At 34.6% G+C, this 21106-nt stretch overlaps 1 protein-coding gene across 1 annotated transcript in view; it reads right to left on the reverse strand.

Moving 5' to 3' along the window:
• The window catches only part of LOC133175087 (lipoxygenase homology domain-containing protein 1-like), a 60883-nt gene that overhangs the window by 22364 nt on the left and 17413 nt on the right, over window positions 1–21106 (reverse strand). Inside the window, exons 22-39 of the mRNA XM_061310214.1 lie at window positions 19748–19803; window positions 16165–16224; window positions 15289–15452; window positions 13745–13834; window positions 13491–13620; window positions 13095–13249; window positions 12442–12599; window positions 10080–10162; window positions 5885–6054; window positions 5530–5749; window positions 3454–3608; window positions 2958–3171; window positions 2802–2855; window positions 2293–2462; window positions 2088–2174; window positions 1761–1893; window positions 826–1044; window positions 601–735 (exon numbers count right to left, since the gene is read on the reverse strand). Of these exons, the coding sequence (XP_061166198.1) occupies window positions 601–735; window positions 826–1044; window positions 1761–1893; window positions 2088–2174; window positions 2293–2462; window positions 2802–2855; window positions 2958–3171; window positions 3454–3608; window positions 5530–5749; window positions 5885–6054; window positions 10080–10162; window positions 12442–12599; window positions 13095–13249; window positions 13491–13620; window positions 13745–13834; window positions 15289–15452; window positions 16165–16224; window positions 19748–19803 (2453 nt within the window). The remainder of the gene's footprint in view (window positions 1–600; window positions 736–825; window positions 1045–1760; window positions 1894–2087; window positions 2175–2292; window positions 2463–2801; window positions 2856–2957; window positions 3172–3453; window positions 3609–5529; window positions 5750–5884; window positions 6055–10079; window positions 10163–12441; window positions 12600–13094; window positions 13250–13490; window positions 13621–13744; window positions 13835–15288; window positions 15453–16164; window positions 16225–19747; window positions 19804–21106) is intronic.

Raw genomic sequence — 21106 nt, forward strand, 5'->3', positions numbered from 1 at the left:
CCCAGTTATTTTCAGTTTGAGAGTAATTTTTTGACTCTTGATGCTGAGAATATTTTGACTACAAACAGAGCTTTTTTTTTTTTACTAGTGACACTCAACAATTAATTTGTTAATTACTGGCTGAAAGTAATTTATTTACTACTGATAGATTCTGAAAGTAATTTGTTGACAACTGGCTAATTCTGGGAGTAATTTTTTGACTACTGGCTATTTCTGGGAGTAATTTGTTGACTACTGGCTATTTCTGGGAGTAATTTGTTGACTACTGGCTAATTCTGGGAGTAATTTGTTGACTCTTAGTACAGACAGATTCTGACAGTAATCTGTTGACTACTGACACATTCTGAGAGTAATATCTTGACTACAGACGGATTCCAACTGTTACAGTAGTTTGTTGCAATTGACTACAAGTAGATTCTAAGAATAATATTTCAACTACTGAGAGACTTTGGAAGCATGTACTTTCTTGTCTATTGACAGATTCTGGGGATAATTTTTTCACTACTGACTAATTCTGACAGTAACTTGTTGACTTCTGGCTAAATCTGGGAGTTATTTGGTGACTTCTGGCTAAGTTTGGAAGTGATTATTTGATCTTACCTGCAGCTGGGAATTCCTTGGATACTCTCTTGTCCCCACTCCTCATATCAAACAGAGAATGGCAGTTGAACACAGTCTGAGAAATTGCTGTGGGCTTCTCAAATATTCTCACTCTATCCACCAACCAACTCATTCCTGGACAAAATTAAAATTACATTAAAAATTCAATTTAATTCAGGTTTGTAAATTTAAGGACAGAGACACAATTAGGATCAGGTTGTTTACCTTGACCTTCAAACTGGAGCTGGATTTTTTTGAGTGCACCAAGACTAATAGACTCTATGATAAAGGACGCCTCCTCTCCAGGTTTCCATGGGGATTTCCCACTCAATTTCCTCTCCCCAGTGTCACCATACTCTCCCTGGATATTAATGCTGACCTGACCTTCACTGGATCCAGGGTCAGAGGTCATAGAGGTCTGCACCAAAATCACGTACTGACAAACTGCAAATCCAAAACAGATTCTTAAGTATTTACTAATAGAAAGTCAAAACTTGAACAAAGAACGAGGTTCACTTAAGGCCTTTTTTGGCCCTGTGAATTTCTGAAAAATAAAAAATGCTCAGTTTTAGATGAAAATATATTAAATTTTACTTGGACCCTTGCTGACTGCATATCTATTAAAATTAACGTAATTTTTCGCTAGTTCATGCAATTATGACATCATGAATTGCGTCATTATCCCCAAATCCTGACAAATTCTTCAAAAATGGCCAAAAATTTAAGCTGTTCTTCAATATTTTGCATAGACCCCAACCTCTGATCTAAAATGTTGAATTATATAATGAAAGTTCTGTTTCAGAAGATTATAATCCATGTTTTATTTTTTAGATCACAGGGTGGGTGCATATTTTAATCCTTTACTGAAGGTGCTCAAATACACACATTTTCGTCAAAATTCAAGAACATTACAATTTCACAAAGCCACTTTTTCAATACCTGGACTCAGAGAGAAAACTTTTTTATAGGAAATGAAAGTACTAAGTCTCTACTTTATATTGATGCTTGAAATGAGACATTGGGACTTGGTCAGTTAATTCGTCTATCGACAGGGCCATTTTATAGAGTTAGTGAACCTAGCTCTTTATCATGGGAATGATATTTTAATTAAATGGATTGCATTAACATTTGATTTCATTGTTATGTGATGTGACAGTGACCTGGGAGGGGCATGTCCCCGGGGTGATCCACAGAGAACTCCCTGACAACCTGACCATCCTCCTCGTCAACAGAGAACCACCGGTTTATAAATATCTTATGGTGCTCATTTGTATCCACATCAGTCATCTCCACCTGACAAAAACATTACCTTGTAATTAGAGTTATCATCTAAAAGATAATGTATTACATGGGATGTGCTTTTGACCACTGGAATATTTCATCTTTGTAAAGAAAGCCTATGCTTGATCCAGAGTTGAACTCAAAACATTTTTGCTATTGAGATAAATGTCTAAGATGTACTTTCTTATCAAGGAGAATTTACTGACCCAGTCAACATGCCAGGAGGCAGAGTCATTCTTGTTGTTGTGTTCCAGTCGGATCTTTAGAAGTTCCCCAATGTCTCCAAAATCTACCTGCTCAAGCAACACAGATGATTAAATAAAGTAGCTTGAACACAGTCAAAAATCAGGTTCTTATCAGTCATTTCATGTACAGGGTGGCAAGATATTTTTTATCACAATGAGTACTCACATTAAATTCTGAGACAGCCCCTGGAGTGAATTCACTCTGACCCTGTTGACCTGATCCTAATGGCTGCTTTTGAGACTGTCCCTTTGTACCAAATGCAGTGAGATACACCTGGGCACTTGTCCCAGAATCCTTCTCTTCACTGGTCTTCACAGTCACCGACCATTTACCTTCTACAAATTCAAAAAGTCTATGCTACAGAAAACTATGGACAAATCAAATTTTTATTCTTAATTGATCAAATATGCTATTTTTTAATAAACAATTTGAATTTTCTTGAAATGGTATACCTTTATCTTTTTTTTTTTATTTAGATGGTACATTTAAATGGCCATGGTATACCATTATATAACTATCTTTATTTAACTGTTATCACTAAATGGTATAGCAGAATGTAGCTACAATTGATTTATCTGTAGTTGAAATCTTTAATATTACAACATAATTAACTTGCTTCAATTAAGTGTAATCTTTAAAAGGTGTACCATTAAAACATGTACCATGTAACTTACTTGATTTCTTCTTTAAATCTTTCTGTGGAGGTCTCTTGGATGGATCTCTCTTTTCTAAAATGATAAAAAGTTTCTTGTTCAAATAACGATATAATTCACATTTACAGTAACTTTCAGTCTTTGTAAGTGATCCACGCTGGTTTCTGTTGAACTAACCTAACATTGGTAAAACTCTCCATGTTCTTTTGTCCCCCTCTCTCTCGTCCAGCCAGGAACGACACGGAAACACGTACTGGACATCAGGACTGGACTTCTCAGTGACCTTGACATCCTCTATGTACACCCCAGCACCGTGACCTTTATTGTCGTGACCTATCTGTACTTGATTGAGTTTACCCAGAGAAACTGCCTCAAACAGGAATTTGTCAACCTGGTGAAAGAGAGTTTTTTTAAAAATTTAAAAAATCAATAATTTTATAATTGACAGACATGTCTTTAATGCAAGTATGTTTTTGTAATCAAAATCTATTTATATTAGTTACAGGAGAATGTACATGTTCATTAAACAATGAAGCTGGTAGGTAACTTTGTACCTGCTCACACCAGACCCTACCTTTCCCCGCTGGATGGAATCTAATCACATTACTTATGAGAGTGTACATTAAGCTATGAACGTGGTGAGTAATTTGTACTTGACAGCACAAGACCTTACCTTTCCCCGCTGAAATTTGTCACCCTCCTGGAGGGAGTGATACAATTTCCGTCGCCCCGTGTCCCCTTTATCTCCAAATATAGTAACAAAGATGTCAGCATCTGTCTCTGCTGCCCAGTGATTCCCGGTCATAATCTCCACTTCAAACTGCTGAACTAAAAATAGACATTAGATCATAACCTCCACTTCAAACTGATGAACTAAAAATAGACAACAAGAAAACTGGAAACTTATCAAAAATAAGAAGTGAGGACAGTCAAAGTCTAAACACAAATCCATTGTGCAAAAACTATTTGATGTGTAATACAATTCTACACTCTTTGCATACCACATAATCTCATTGTACTGAATGTATAATATAGAGGATATTCAATGCTTTATAGCTGGATATGGAATTTATTTCACAAGTGGGTCAGGATTTTTGATATTTTCAGGGGGGTGAAGTATGAGTGAAAATATGAAGAAAAGAACTGTTTCACAAGTGAATAAATTCTACATTCAACTAGAAAATATTGAATGTCTTTTTATTCCATTTTCTTTGATTTTCCCTTTGCCTCTGCTTTAGTAACACAGTGTCATAGGATATGACATCATAGTTGAGTGTTGTAATATCATATAGCTTAGCAATTGTGAGATTGAAAACATTGTAAACACGGATTTCAACAACATTGGCAGTTTTAGACACTTTCAGTGAAAATAGTTTATTTACTCTCTCTGTCTTATAACAGGTTAGGGTGTACTTTTTTTTTCAACAATTCTCTTTGTGAAGAAATCAAAAATAGAGTTTTGTGGTAGTTCTGATATTCTTTCATACTGTGACAAAATATCACTTTGATATTCTTTCACACTATGAAAAAATATCACTTTATTCAATAAGTAAATAAGAGTATTTGACTACAGTACTGAAAATGTAATAGCATTAATAGCCCCACAGTTGATGTGTATCATACAATCCTAAACAATTAGACACCGGTTGCATATTATATAATCTCAGTGCACGCGTAGCCCACCTTGTGGTGGAGATTTCTTTTTGTCTCAGTGAATGTATAGCCTGCCTTGAAATGGAGGTTTATTTTTGTCTCGGTGAATGTGTAGCCTACCTTGTGGTGGTGATTTGTTTTTGTCTCAGTGTGTACCCTACCTTGTGGTGGAGGTTTGTTTTTGTCTCATAATGTAGCCTACATTATGGTGGAGGTTTGTTTTTGTCTCAGTGATTGTGTAGCCTACCTTGTGGTGGAGGTTTGTTTTTGTCTCAGTGTGTACCCTACCTTGTGGTGGAGGTTTGTTTTTGTCTCAGTGATTGTGTAGCCTACCTTGTGGTGGAGGTTTGTTTTTTGTCTCAGGGAAAGTGTAGCCTACCTTGAGGTGGAGGTTTGTTTTCATCTCAGTGAATGTGTAGCCTACATTGAGGTGGAGGTTTGTTTTTGTCTTAGTGAGTGTGTAGCCTACCTTGTGGTGGAGGTTTGTTTTTGTCTCAGTGAATGTGTAGCCTACCTTGTGGTGGAGGTTTGTTTTTGTCTCAGTGATTGTGTAGCCTACCTTGTGGTGGAGGTTTGTTTTTGTCTCAGTGTGTACCCTACCTTGTGGTGGAGGTTTGTTTTTGTCTCAGTGATTGTGTAGCCTACCTTGTGGTGGAGGTTTGTTTTTTGTCTCAGGGAAAGTGTAGCCTACCTTGTGGTGGAGGTTTGTTTTTGTCTCAGTGAGTGTGTAGCCTACATTGTGGTGGAGGTTTGTTTTTGTCTTAGTGAGTGTGTAGCCTACCTTGTGGTGGAGGTTTGTTTTTGTCTCAGTGAATGTGTAGCCTACCTTGTGGTGGAGGTTTGTTTTTGTCTCAGTGAATGTGTAGCCTACATTATGGTGGAGGTTTGTTTTTGTTTCAGTGAATGTGTAGCCTACCTTGTGGTGGAGGTTTGTTTTTGTCTCAGTGAGTGTGTAGCCTACCTTGTGGTGGAGGTTTGTTTTTGTCTCAGTGAATGTGTAGCCTACCTTGTGGTGGAGGTTTGTTTTTGTCTCAGTGAGTGTGTAGCCTACATTATGGTGGAGGTTTGTTTTTGTTTCAGTGAATGTGTAGCCTACCTTGTGGTGGAGGTTTGTTTTTGTGGATGATTGGAAACTCTCTTGTGAGGTCAAAGTCATCTTTTTCTCTTGAAAGCCAGCGATCACACCTGACAAGAAACACCTCACTGGTATCGAGGTCCTGGAGTTTGAGTTCCTCGAGGTGCCATGCCTTCCAGGTGTGGAGATCCTCTCGACTCACTCGAATTTTGTACAAGTTACCAATGTCACCCACATTGATCTGCAATAAAACAAAAGTTATAAATTCTTTTTAGAAATTCTCTTAAATAAACATTCAAAAGCCTACAAATACCACTAATTATCTCTATGACACAGTTTGTTTTTAGACTAAATGCATGTAAATGAGGTGCCTAACTGTAAAGCTGTCGATGTTTCCTGGCTCAAACAGTTTGTCTCCTGGGCTGGGGGCAGTTAGGGTGATATCCTCACTTTTCCCATTCTCTCCGTACACTGCTAGGTCCACCTTACCCCCACCAGCAGGGGATGAATCCTCACTTGTCTTCACCGACAAACTGAACTCTCCTCCTGCAAATAGAACACAGCAAAATACACACACTGCTTTTCTGTTAATTTAATGTTTAAGGAAACTAGAAATATGTCCATAGGAGTGATAGAACATGAATGCCTTGTCCACGGTTCTTTAGTAATGCAACATGAAAATTTGTACATGTATTAGTGTAAGAAGTTTGATGAAAATATCTTGAATGATTTCTTTAAAACTGAGTTTTATACGCAAAAAATGGTCATTTGGAGAGTCAAACTAAAACAAGAGGCCCATGGGCCACATCGCTCACCTGAGCACATTGGCTAGGCAGAAGCACAAATCAGTTCAGTATTGAAAAGATAAACGGGGGGGGGGGGGGGGGGGGGGGGGGGGGTACCTGATGATGCTTCCATGTCAATATAACAAATGGCTTTGTTGTACTTGAGAAGATTTTAAAAAAAATTTCCCATATATTCCTTTGTAAAAATTTGATCCCCATTGTGGCTCCTCCCTATTCCAGGGGTCATCATTTGAACAAACTTGAATCTACACTACCTGAGGATGCTTCCATATCAATATGACTTAACATAGCTTTTCTGTTCTTGAGAAGAAATATTTTTTCTATATGTTCTTATGTAAAATTTTCGATCTCCCATTGTCGCCCCACCCTACCCTCCGCGGCCATCATTTGAACAAACTTGAATCTACACTACCTGAGGATGCTTCCATATTAAAATGACCAAATAGGGCTTTGCTGTTCTTGAGAAGAAATTTAAAGATTTTTCCTATATATTTCTATGTAAAACTTTGATCCTCCACTGTGGCCCCACCCTACCCCTGGGGGTCATGATTTGAACAAACTTGAATCTACACTACCTGAGGATGCTTCCACATGAGTTTCGTCTTCCCTGGCTTTGTGGTTCTTGAGAAGAAGATTTTTAAAAGATGCTATTAATAGCGATTCTCTGTAACCACTTAAACTTCTTTGCCACGCATGGTCACCGATTTTGATGAAACTTTGCCCATTATTACAACTTGACACCAGAAACATATATCAAATAAAATTTCGTTGCTATGTGTCTTGGTTGCCATGGTAACAGCCAGAAAAGTTGGGAAAATTGAGATTTTCAGCTACTTTGAATCTTTATTAAGCCTTAATAAAGACTAAGAATAACAAACAAACCATTCTCACAAAAACCTGACACCTTGTTGCCACTTATGCTATAAAGAAACTATTTAGAATTTATCTCTAAGTAAGTGGTAACCATGGGTACATTTGGAATACATTTTAGATGCTGAAAAATGCAGAAAAATGCTCAATATTCACCAATGACAGCTTTTAAATGATCAAACTCGATCAACAACCTAAGAAAAAACAATAAAAATATTTGACCTTAAGTAATTAGGTATTGGCAATATTATTCTAAAAATAACTTTCATGGTTGCCATGGTAACACAGTGTTACCATGCAAAATGTGTTGCTAAGATTGGGTTAATGCTACTATCTTCAGGAAAAACAATAAATTTCATGACTGGCACATATACATCCTTAGGACCTTGGAATACCGACAACATAAGAAAAATTGGGATTAATTGTTAGGTTGCAGTGTAACCATGGAAACAATGTACCAGTTGTTTAAAGTGATTTTTTTTTGCTGCCTTAGGAATTTACTTACCTTTTATTCAAGAAACATATTATTTGACTCACCTTGAATAGTACTTATTTGGTAGAACTTAAGTTGAATATCATATATTGATAACATTTGTTTAAAAATACAACACTGTTGCTATGGTAACCAAGAAGGGAAAATGTTCAATTTTGTTAATTTCATATCAATATTAAACCCTATGTGCCAGCTTTTTGCATCCAGTTAGAGATTGGGTGGCAGTCAAAATTGAAAGTCAGGTTAGTTGTTCATAATTATCAATCATAAAAGTTTTGGGAATCTACATACAAGGGTACGTATCCAAGGAAACAGAATATTTTTCAGATTTTTATGCATATTTTTTTCGGCTTATTTCCATAGCAACGCTCTATTTAAAGAATTGAATTTGAATTTTTTGAAATTTGAAAATTTGGGTCACATGAACGTCTTTAAAAATTGATCATTAGTTATATAGAAATATGCTTTTTAAAAAGATAGGAATAGATTTAAACACTAAGAGAGTGAATTCAAAATCCCTTTGTGGTATTAAAACCATGGCAACCATTGCCAACCTATAAGAAATATCATATTTCTTCCTTGGTAAATGTTACAAGGATCTTTTGTCTATAATTTGCTTACATTTCAACCTATAATTTTTTTTTATTCTTAAGTGTATAATTTCATAAAATTAAATGGGCAAAATTATTACTTTTGAATACTTTGTTTCCATAGAAACGTATGTAATAGTTGAAATACCAAACATGTTTATCATGCATTTAAGACATCAGGCCTTCAACTTTCAGAAACAATCATTGCCACTTATTTGCTTTGCCGCAAACGTTAACTGTGGGACTCTGAACATGTTGAAAAATGCCATTTTTCAAACTTTAGGACATGTTGTCATGGTAACCATGACACATAGCAACCAATTTCTGTCTGATTTGAGTTAACGGTGTCAAAGACTTTTATCATAGAGAGTTTGGAGAAATTCAGAGACTATGCGTGCCACAGCTCCTATATAAATGTTCAAGTCGTTACAGAGAATGGCTCTTAATTTTTCACTAATTCTTTAGTATCTCCCCTTGAAAGAGGGTGTGGCCCTTTATTAGAACAAACTTGAATCCCCTTCACCCAAGGATACTTTGTGGAAAGTCTGGTTGAAATTGGCCCAATGGTTCTTGAGAAGAAGTCGAAAATGTGAAAAGTTTACAGACGGACGGACAGACAGCTAGACGGACTACAGATAAAATGTGATCAGAAAAGCTCACTTGAGCCTTCGGCTCAGGTGAGCTAAAAAATGGACACAGTAGATGAATTCTCACCAAATTATTTAGCAGTACATAAGCTAACATAAAAATATTTTGAATAGTTTATTTGAAACTAGCTGACCTCATGGCAAAATAAAGAAAAGTAAGGTCAAGGTCATACATTTTGGATACAGTTAAATAGTTCTCACCAATATGTATCAGTATATGTGTTTAGATAAAAATATTTTGAATAGTTTCTTTGAAACTGTACTATGTGGAGCTAAATACAAATTAATGGAAAGCGAGGTCAAGGTAAAATAATTTTGATGCAGTTCAATAGCATTTGCCAAAATGTATCAGCATATGAAGTTTGATAAAAATATCTTAATTTGTATCTTTGAAACTTAGCTAATTGTAAATTTAAGAAAAGTAAGGTCAAGGTCAAAGTTAAAAAATTGTCGTAGACTTTTATTGAGAACCTAAGAAGACAAACATTTATTGCAGATTTGAGACAGACATTATTGCGGACCTAAGGAGACAGACATTTATTGCAGATTTGAGACAGACCAAGAAGACAGGCATTTATTGCAGATTTGAGACAGACCAAGAAGACAGGCTTTTTTGTTAGACATGTTGATGATAGATATTTATTGCAGAGTTGAGATGGATGTTTTGTGACCCTAAGAGGACAGACATGTACTGCAGACTTCAGATAGTCATTGAAGACCTAAGAAGACAGACAACTATAAAGAATCTATGAAGACAGACATTTACTGAGGATCTTATCAAGACTTTATCAAGGAATTGAGATAGACATCTATTGAATACCTAAGAAGTCAAACATTTTTTGACAACCTAAGGTAGACATTTATTGAGGACCTGAGATAGACATTTATTGAGGACCTGAGATAGACATCTATTGAGGACCTGAGATAAACATCTATTGAGGACCTGAGATAGGCATCTATTGAGGACCTGAGATAAACATCTATTGAGGACCTGAGAAAGACATCTATTGAGGACCTGAGATAGACATTTATTGAGGACCTGTAAAGACATTTATTGAAGACATGAGAGAGATATTTATTGAGGACCTGAGAGAGATATTTATTGAGGACCTGAGACAGACATTTATTGAGGACCTGTGATAGACATTTATTGAGACAAACTTACTGGATTTGGTGGCTTTCTCTGTGAACCAACCTGGAGTCAATTCAACTTCACATTTACCATCTCCCTCTGTCTCTGACAACCACCTACAAATATAACAGTTAAATAAGTTAACACTGAACATGTACAACACAGGCCCACTATCTGTCTCTGACAACCACCTACAATACAAGACAAATATAACAGTTTAATCAGCTAACACAGAAAATCTATAACCTACACAATAAGTCAACATAACATTAAAAAAATAACTTTATCAGCTTTCCCAAAACAACTCAGGTCTTATTTCAGTATCATATAAACAATAGCTTTATTAGCTAACACTGAATATATACCTGCAATACAGAAAGAACAGCAGCATAGATAAACAATTAGCTCAATAAGTGAAAACTAAACATCTAAGAACATGCAAGTCTTTATGATTTCTATCGATGCAGTGACAAGGAAATTATTGAAAGGTATACAGTTGCCTTGCTCTAATCCTGGGTTTTATATGTTTGAGATGTAGATATGAATCTAATGACATTTCCCTGTTTGACCTGTGTACACCCAAACTAGGGCTGTCACGGTTCCAAAATTTTTTGGGTCGGGTCAGTTCTGTAAATTTTCGGTTCGGTTTCGGATTTTTCAGTTCGGTTATTTACCTCTATTTTAAACCTTAATTTCATGAATTTAACATAAAACTAGAAATATGTCCATAGGACATGAATGCCCCGCCGAGGGTATATTAGTAATGCAACATTTTAACACAAATTGAGAAAAGTGAGGTCAAGGTCAAAGGAAAGGTCTAGGTGAAAAAATATTGATGCAGTTGAATAGCTTACATCAGTATGTATCAGCATATGAAGTTTGACACTAATTTAAGAAAAGTGAGGTCAAGGTCAAAGGAAAGGTCAAGGTCAAAAAATGTTGATGCAGTTGAAAAGGTTACATCAGTATGTATTAGCATATGAAGTTTGATAAAAATATTGTGAATGGTTTCTTTAAAACTGAGCTAAACACTAATTTAAGAAAAGTGAGGTCAAGGTCAAAAGAAAGGTCAAGGTCAAAAAATATTGATGCAGTTGAATAGTTCTCATCAGTATGTATCAGCATATGAAGTTTGACACTGATTTAAGAAAAGTGAGGTCAAGGTCAAAGGAAAGGTCAAGGTCAAAAAATGTTGATGCAGTTGAATAGCTCTCATCAGTATGTATCAGCATATGAAGTTTGATAACACTATCTTGAATGGTATCTTTAAAACTGAGCTAAAACTTATTTCAGAAAAGTGAGGTCAAGGTCAAAGGAAAGGTCAAGGTAAAAAATATTGATGCAGTTAAATAGCTCTCATCATTATGTATCAGCATATGAAGTTTGTTAAAAATATCTTGAATGCTTTCATTAAAACTGAGCTAAACACTAATTTAAGAAAAGTGAGGTCAAGGTCAAAAGAAAGGTCAAGGTCAAAAAACGTTGATGCAGTTGAATAGCTTACATCAGTATGTATCAACAAATGAAGTTTGATTACATTATCTTGAATGGTATCTTTAAAACTGAGCTAAACACTAATTTAAGAAAAGTGAGGTCAAGGTCAAAAGAAAGGTCAAGGTCAAAAAATGTTGATGCAGTTGAATAGCTTACATCAGTATGCATCAACATATGAAGTTTGATTACACTACCTTGAATGGTATCTTTAAAACTGAGCTAAACACTAATTTAAGAAAAGTGAGGTCAAGGTCAAAAGAAAGGTCAAGGTCAAAAAATGTTGATGCAGTTGCATAGCTCTCATCAATATCTATCAGCATATGAAGTTTGATAAAAATATCTTGAATGGTATCTTTGAAATTGAGCTTTGAACAGAGCTAAACGCAAAGTGTGACGGAAGGACAGACGGAAGGACGGAAGGACGGAAGGACAGAAGACGGACATGACAAACACTATATGCCCCGGCCATATTCATGGCGGGGCATAAAAATCTTTATTTGTAGCGTTACATTCACCTTTAAAACAAATCTTATCTGTGTTAATGTCTTGACTTCGGTGTTTAGGACTACTAGGCCAACTATTAGCTTCAATCTGACCATTCTTGCTAGTTTTGATAATTATCTAATCCTTTCGTGACAAGTGTTTTGTCATAGAATGAAGTAGAATTCAGCTGTGATGTTTATTTATCACTGTTATCATCATCCTTCTTTTGATTTGGACGCCATTTTTTGAAAGAACATATTCTGTGTATAAATCAGATCTGAACCAAAATCTGGAAAAATGGAACTGAAACCGAACCGAACAACTTGGACTGTGGTTTTCGGTTATTTCAGGGAACCATGACAGCCCTAACCCAAACCTTTATTGATCAAAGTAAAACTCCCTGTATAGGCCTGCCTACCTGTCACAGGTAAATCTGTAGTCCTTGTCTGGTTTTTCTTCTGACCTTATGATGACCTTGTCCAAAAACCAGGACGGGTCGGAGCCTTTCTTATCGTGACCAATCACAATGTGGTCCACCTCATCCAGGGAGACCGCCTCCAACTCAAAGACGTCATGCTGAAATACAGGTCCAGTACACTCATTAAATAAACACAGGATGACTAACATCGGGTGTAGAATAAAACAGGTTATTCTTGTAGCTGAGCCCAATATGCATTTTTTCAAAGACCCAATATATTTCTGTGTTACCACTAAAAGTGTCTACAAAACGAATTAATCCTGTCAAAGATTTTTTGATAAAGTTCTTTTGTTTACATTGTGATGTCAGCAGCATAATATGGATTTCTATACAGTAAAACATGCTTATAACAAAGTTCAAGAGATGGATGATTTTGCTTCATTATAAACATAATTTGCTATATCAATTAAGTTTACAGTATATTTTAAACCGACAGGGAATGAATTTTTTTTTAAAGCACTTCGCTGTATGTGTCAATTCATTATCAGTGAATTCACTGTAAGTGTGTTTTACTGTAAAATTCTTTTTGACCAATGAAATTTCAAGATTTTTAAAATTAAAGGCGGGATAAAGAGTCTTTTTAAAATACTCACAGCCCCTTTCTGGAATGGGTCATTAGACGTTTTTGACTTGAACAGTTTGCGTTTGCCTGTGTCACCACGTGTTCCATAAATACAGATAAAAACCCCTGCGGTGGTGCTGGCTGCCTCCTCTGACCCTGTGTACACCTCCACAGAATATGTCACCACTACAATAGAGAAACCACACCCTTTTGAACTTGTCCAACACTGATCAATAAATGACAATGTATTCTTGACTGTATGGATTTCCTTCGTAAAAGATGTTATGATGCACCAATTTTGAATATCAATTCAACTGTTCTACATTTCAACTCATTTAAGGAAATATATGCAATAACTTCTCATGATGTCACTTTACTTAACAACATGTAAGTACCAGTTATGTAAGATCAATAAAAATCATTGTACCTGGTAAAACTTTTCCAATCTGGGAGATTGCAAATTCTCTCCACACATCACCATCGTCATGGGAACGAGACAACCATCTGTTGACCTCAATGTTGAACTCGTCACCGTTAGAGCAGTCCTGAAGCTTCAGCTATATAACATAATGGAGGACTCTTATATTTAGTGATCATGATAACATAATAATGATTATCCCACATTATAAATCAAACTGGGGATTTTTGAGAATCTAAACAACAGGAAAATTGTATTCTGACCCTCTCTAAAAACCATCCACTCTCTGGGTAGGCTTCATTGTGTCCAATCCGGATTTTATATACCTGCCCTGCACCACTGCCAAATGACATCTACAATAAACAATGAACAGAATACTAAGAAAAGTATGAAGTCATTATTATCAAAGTGCCATTTTATGAATAATAGAAACACTTGGAATGGCACTGAAGATATGTTCACTACATATTAATTTTCAGATCGTGCAGATTTTGACTCGTACTTGCAGGGTTTGATATTGTGATTGTTCCCTCATAATTACATGATATTTTTTCCTATCTATTTAAAGAATCTTCAACTAGAGGTACTGTAAGCAATCTCCTAAAATTATACCCACCTCTGCCTATTTTCAAAAGTGCCTATTCAGAATTTTGTTAAAGTGACCTTAAACTTGCAAAATTGACCTTGGTAAAAAAAAAGACTCATCCTCTGGTTGAAAGTAATCTTTGAGAGAAATAGGGACATTCAATGTTTCTCCATGGGAAAATTATAGACCTGTCATAAATTAAACATTTTTTCTGCCAGTAACCTTGAACTTGTCACAATTAACTTGGGTCAAAGTTGTGACATGCTTTTTGGCTTATGAATAATTTTTGTTCAACTTCCAACAAAAATTTTTATAGTCTTCCTTCCGGTTACCTTAAACTTGCCAGAATGACCTTGGGTCAAGGTCATGACAAACCTCAAGACATATTTATTATGTGAAATTATGACCTTCCCAATGTTTTTCCAGTAGAAAGTTATAGACTGCAGCTGGATACAAATTTAACACTTTTTTCTACCATTGGCCTTGCCAAAATGACCTTGGATTAGAACATGACACACCCGTAAGTCATAAGCAGTCTCTGTGTCAAGCATCACCTTCCAATTACCCTCCATTTGAGAGTAAAAGACAGGAATCTAGTAAATCACTGTTTTGCCAGTGACGTTTGAATTTGCTCAAATTACCTTGGGTTATGGTCAATACATAGCCTCCAATCACACGTATTACATGTATTAACATTTTTCTATAAGTGAACTTGAATTTGATCAAATGACCTTGGTTTAAGGTCAAAACACACCTGCAGATAATAAACAATCTTTGTATGAAGTATGAGCTTCCAATGTTTCTCCAAAAAGAAGTTGTAGACAAGAGAAGAAATTTATATTTTTTCTGCCAGTGTCCTTGACCTTGCCAGAATAACCTTGGGTCAAGATTCTGACACAATCTCAGGTCAAAAAATAATCTTTGTACCAAATACGAGCCTTCAATAATTCTTCATTATAAACTTTTGGCCTTGACAATAATTTTATACTTGTTCTGCTCGTAACCTTGAGCTTGCTAGAATGACCTTGGAACAAAGTCATGACACACTTTCAGATCATAAACAATCTTTGTTTCAAGTATGAGCTTCCAACATTTCTTCATTACAAATTTATAGCCCAGACGAGATTGCAGAGACAGATGGTCAGCTAAATAGACAGACAGATGGACAAGGTGATTCCCACATATCCCCCAGTACTTCCTTTGTGGGGGTATAATTAGTACCTTAATTATGTCTGTAGTTCCAGCCCTGAAAAAGCCATCTTTCCCATTCCCAAGCTTCAGTGGTCCAGCACTTCCATTGGTTCCATAGGCATATAAGAAAACCATGTTACTGGTTGCCATGGATTCCTCCTTACCAGTGGTGATCCAGATCTTCCAGTCTCCCTCTGAATGAAAAAAAAGTGTAGATAATGAACAGTAATCCAAAAAAATCTACAGAGGATATTCTGTAAACAGGGCATAGAACATGAACCCCTGGAAATTCCAGAGGTGGGATCAAGTGCCAAGGAGTACACATCTCCTGTTGACAGGTTACATCCGCTGTGAGCCCTCTGATTTGATCAGGAAGACATAACTTTTCATAGTAAAATTTAGCATGAAAACAATTGAAATCCATTAAAATTGATTCAGCGGTTCCAGTGAATTTAATGTTAACAGACAGTGCTGGATGACTGACAAAAAAAAAACATCGATTTTTATCGTAATAGATCAGCTGAGTGATTCATCTGATAAAAAAACCTGCACACTAAAAGAACTGTGCAAAATGAATTCAAATTTTGATTGAATGTATTTTACTTGCAGACAACACATCATTCTGACATTGCAATATCTGGTCATTCATCGTAATACCTTATTTAAGTGGAATTTTTAGCGAGACGCAAATTTATCGCTTTCTCCTAACAAATCTGTATTTAATTTGAGCAAGAAGTAATTTTAGCGATTTTGTAATGCCTTGAAAAGTAACAGTAACCTCAAATGTGGGAATGAATTGTTAGCAATATTTAATTTTAGCCATCTCAAAAACCTTGCTAAAAATGCCAAAATTGAATCCCTGCTAAAATTTCTGCTTATACGGTATTTGGTCTATCGTTAACGTACCCTTGATGGTGTTTTCTTCGTCCTCTTCTATAATGGTGTCCACTTGAACAGGTAGGACCTCTACAACAGACATCACTTTTATTTCAAATTACTAAAACCAATAAAAACTTCTGTGTTTCATATTTCCTACCTAGGAAAATACAATACTGAAAAGCATAAACATAATATCACATCTTCAATCACTTTACATTATTCTTTGCCAATCTTTTTATAAAAAATCAGGTAATTTCTTGGTTCTTTTTTTAACTTGGACTTCTTTTAAAATATGCTACACTACTTGTTTAACCTGGACAATTGTTCATATTAGGCAAGATTTAGGACATTTTAAACAAATAAATTTGTTGAAAGCGACTGAAAGTTTTCATCATATTGGGCAAGATTTCAAAATACACAATATTGGGTTTGGACAAATTTTACTGTAATAATAGTTTTCCCTTTCAAAAGTTTTTTTTTCCCCTTATGTTTATTCATTTACTTATTCATTGCATAAAGAAGCACTGTGTTTATTTTCTTTTTGTCATAATCTCTGTTATTTCATAAAATAAAATACCCCCCCCCCCAAAAAAAAAAAAAAAATTATAAAAAATAAATGAATAAATAAAAATTAAAAAAAAAATAAAAATAAAATAAAAAAATTAAAAAAAAAATTCTAATTCCAACAACAGACTTTTAAACTTTGAAATCAAATCATAAGATATGGCTCAATGTAAAAGTCTTCCTAGTACTATAAAAAAAAAAACAACAACAAAATAAATACAACTTCCAATTCAGTACAACAGATTTTTTTTAAAAAACTGAAAACAAAAACATCCAAATTACCATGACAACAATTATCAACTTCAAGCAACAAATACTAAGTACCATCACCAATTGCCGTGACATCACGTACACAACATTCACGTTTGGCATGCAGCTATGAAACTCCATCATAGAGTGGGGGAAAAAATCACAATAATAGCTAAAGAAACACCACCATTAACTGATACTACTCATTATAATCAATATACTTACTTTTAGCCATCATGCACTTGATTATAAAGGTTTAAATTCAAATACCTGGGAAGCTAATATATATTTAATTTTATGCAAAGCCATTTACATGTGCAAGCACATCAGAAATACTGGAATTTTCTTGTGTATGTCAAAATACAGAAAATAAAACAAAAAAAAATTTTGATTTGACCTGCTCATCAAGTGACTTGTGTTGGTTACGTTATCAGATGCTGTCTCCAATAAGTCAGTGTTCTGTGACTAGATACACTCAGGTTGTGAAATGTATTAACAGCTTTGTACAATACATTTTGATCCCAATCTTCCAAAAGGTCTTATGCGGGATTTTTGTTAAGTTTCCAGCAACACAGGTTAAATTGCATAAAAAGTATAGGTTAATATGAAATTGTATGGTGTTGGTCTTTAGGTAAATCATACAATGTTGATGGTTAGATATCGTGGTTAAAATGTCTTACCCTTGATATCAGAATATCTAATGAAGGGGGCAGGTTCTGGTAAAATGGATAAAACACACATCAGATCAGATTGTCCACATTTATTATCAATTCACGTACATAGGATTCGTTGTCTAATGGAGGATATTGACAATTCAATCTCCACAACAAACTAGCATAAAAGGCAGGGGAATAATGTACAAATAACTAAAAAATAACTCACTGGGAAACTAAATTGATTGTTATATATAGTGAACTTAAAACATACAAAGAACTGCGAACGATAGCATTGTTCTCCCGCCTACCTCCAAGTTGATTTTCAAAAGTTAACATATTTTGATGATTTTTCTTATTTATATAAATATTTATATGAATTTTCATAAAACATTACTGCTTTGGGAAAACAAAGAGAGGTAACCCTATAATTTGGGTAAAACTTGTGCTTTTCACAATAGAAATCAACGGAAAACGGAAAATATTTTTAAAACATCTTCCCCCCCCCCCCCCCCCGTGTAACAAAAATTCCTTTTTACACGTAATATGGACTGTCATTTTACAAATTCATACCAAAGCTTTTTGTGTTTCACGGGGGGGAACGTATGTTTACAGGCAAAAAACTACAAAAAATGCTTATTTTTTCACCAATTTCAAAGGGTTTTACAACTGAAATATTGTATTTTTTAAATAATATATGTTTAATTTTATATGCGTAAAACATAAGAAAAGATTTTAGGAACATTTATTCATATCCAAGAATATTTTAAAATGTGTTGATGCTTTCAAGCCCGATTTCAATGGAAAATATCGTCTACCCCCCTTATTTTAAGAGCTGGAATTAGGAATAATTAACTATTTAACACTGGCATTAAAATTATCAGTCAATTACCATTGAACTGTTTTTTGCATTCAACAAAGATTTTACGGTCAAATTGTCATAAGTATTGAATTAAATGGGTGTAAAATGTAGGCGGGAATCTAAAGTTAGCGTGCGTAGTTCTTTGATTTTTTAAGACAAATGGCACCTGGATTAAGTCATTATTCTTTGAAACATAAATTTATAATTATATCAAAAACCATTGAACACTTATATAGTTATCGTGTCAAATTATTTCACTCCTTTCTATGGCACATTAATAATATTAAAAGGCCCAAATACTTCATTCCATATAACATAAAATTCTAACACATTTCCATAAGCTACAGTGTAATTTTCTGTTGACAGTTATAATGGTAAATTTCAATGAATGAATGATTTTGGCAAAAAATATTCTTCTCAGTTGTTAAATATATTTGTAATTTTTGAGTATTATACACTACACAATGACAGGTTATATAAAACATATCATGCACTCTGTGAGTATTGTTATAAATATAACATGCTTTCTTGTCTTAAAATTATTCCATGGCATTTATGTTAGTGAATGATGTACAATTTTAGGCATGCAACACAATACTTAACCTGAAATTATAATGTTTGGTATGTTACATTGTTACAAGTTAAAGTATGATTTGAAATCAAACAAGCATGCATGAGTTCTGAGATTAAACCAATCAAATGTCTGAACACATGTCCTTAAAGAAAATCTCTCCTTTTTCCCATCATTTTACTTTCCTGGACAAAGATTGTTCATTTATGCATTGTCATGTGACTGCAGCTATGAAATATTCTTTACTTGACAACATATGGTATACAATCCTTGGTAAAAATTAAATATACATATATTCCTACTCCCTAAATTTCTTTCTTAATATAATATCATACATAAGTCAATACAAATAAATTTCCGAAGAAAAGAAATTGGATTAAATAACTTCTTTTGTACAGAGTTACCTCCCTTTATAGTTTATTATTTATGTGCGAGAAAAATTATAATCTTATATTTTTAGTGTAAATAGTAGCTACTTCGTTCAGTTAATCTATCAGAAGCCTCAACCTGTTATTTACTGACCTAAGCTATAAATTGTCTCCCCTTACACCAGAATAATATCACAGAACATTAATACATCACAGGATAAGCCATAGCACCATATTATAATGTCTACAGGCTATGGGAGGGAGTGCTGAGGTGGGGGAAATCCCCCTTACTGGCAAGGTTATGGTTAGGAAGCCAGAGGTCAGGGAGTCAACCATCACCTACCCTTGACAGCCAAGGTTCGCTCAATGCGCCGGTCTTCTTTATTAACATCTAGCCACCTGCAAAATATTTTGTATATATGCATAAAAAAAACGGCATGAATATATCTAGAAAATATTCATGTACTTCTATAACTTCTCGAATGTACCAGCACTAATAACATCAAAATTTGTACTTCTATCATTTCAAAAATTTAAAGATATCACTTTATAAACTAAGCAAATAAAAATTTGCAAATGGGATTGTTTGAAAGCTAGGATGGCCTTCCATACCATTTTTTTGAAATTCATCATCAGATTTTACTACTAGTATTATTAGCACTTTAAAATTCAAATATTATTGTTTAAATATTTGCCATTACATTATTAATTCATGATTTGAATAACAGGATCTGAATTACTTTTGGTTAGGGGTGGGTATTGCCAGAAAAATTATATTGCGATATATTGCAATATTTGATGCCATATTGCAATATAATGCATTGCAGTCCATTTCTCTTAAAAGTTTAACAGTTGTTTAAAGTAAACTGGATGAACATGTATTTTATTCATTCCAATTAAACCAAAATACCCTATCTTGGTTCTGATCATTTAACGTTAGAGAATGTTTGCTGACTTGGTTTCATAGCTCCCTGCTGAATTAGTAGTCATAGATATTTTTGCCGGGGATCAACGTGTTTACATATAATATTTGCAAAGACAATTGACAGATATCTTCATAAAAATTTAAGATGCCACCAGATTATTTCACTTGCATATCTCAGCTTTTATTTCATTTTTTTAACGTATGTGTACTCCAATGTGGACTCAGAATTAAAGCATCACAATCAAAGAGATCATTTAAATTGTTTTCTTGTCGGCCATTTTGATAAACAAAAGTAGGAAATCGTAAACTGTTTAGAGTAAATATTCTGGAAAAATATAATACATTGTTGTTGAATTAAATTTACAACGTTATCCTCATAATATATATTAATCCTTCTGATTCCATTCTTAATTTTTAAACACTGTAGCAATGTCTATAACAAAAAAAAAGATGTTTTTGTGAAACACTGATGCCCCTGTATGGGCTTATGGCAAAGGTTTAAGTTTCTCATATGCAAGTCAATCTCCAAGGTCAAGGTCAAGAGATCAAAAATGTTGTTACCCAAAGAAAGGACTTGTGTAAATGGATATACCTGGTAAATATGAAAGCCCAAGCACCAACCATTCAAAAGTTATGGTCAACGTTAATGTTTTCTAAAAGTGGGTCAAACTCCAAGGTCAACATTAAAGGGTCAAAATTAATACTATGCAGGGAAAGACCTTGTCTTAAGAAATACACATGCAAAATATAAAAGCCCTTGCACCAACTGTTCAAAAG

The sequence above is a fragment of the Saccostrea echinata genome, unplaced genomic scaffold, assembly GCF_033153115.1.
Source record: "Saccostrea echinata isolate AGI-Se365-2 ecotype Australia unplaced genomic scaffold, CSIRO_AGI_Sech_v1 ptg000060l, whole genome shotgun sequence".
In the NCBI taxonomy this organism is placed as follows: Eukaryota; Metazoa; Mollusca; class Bivalvia; order Ostreida; family Ostreidae; genus Saccostrea; species Saccostrea echinata.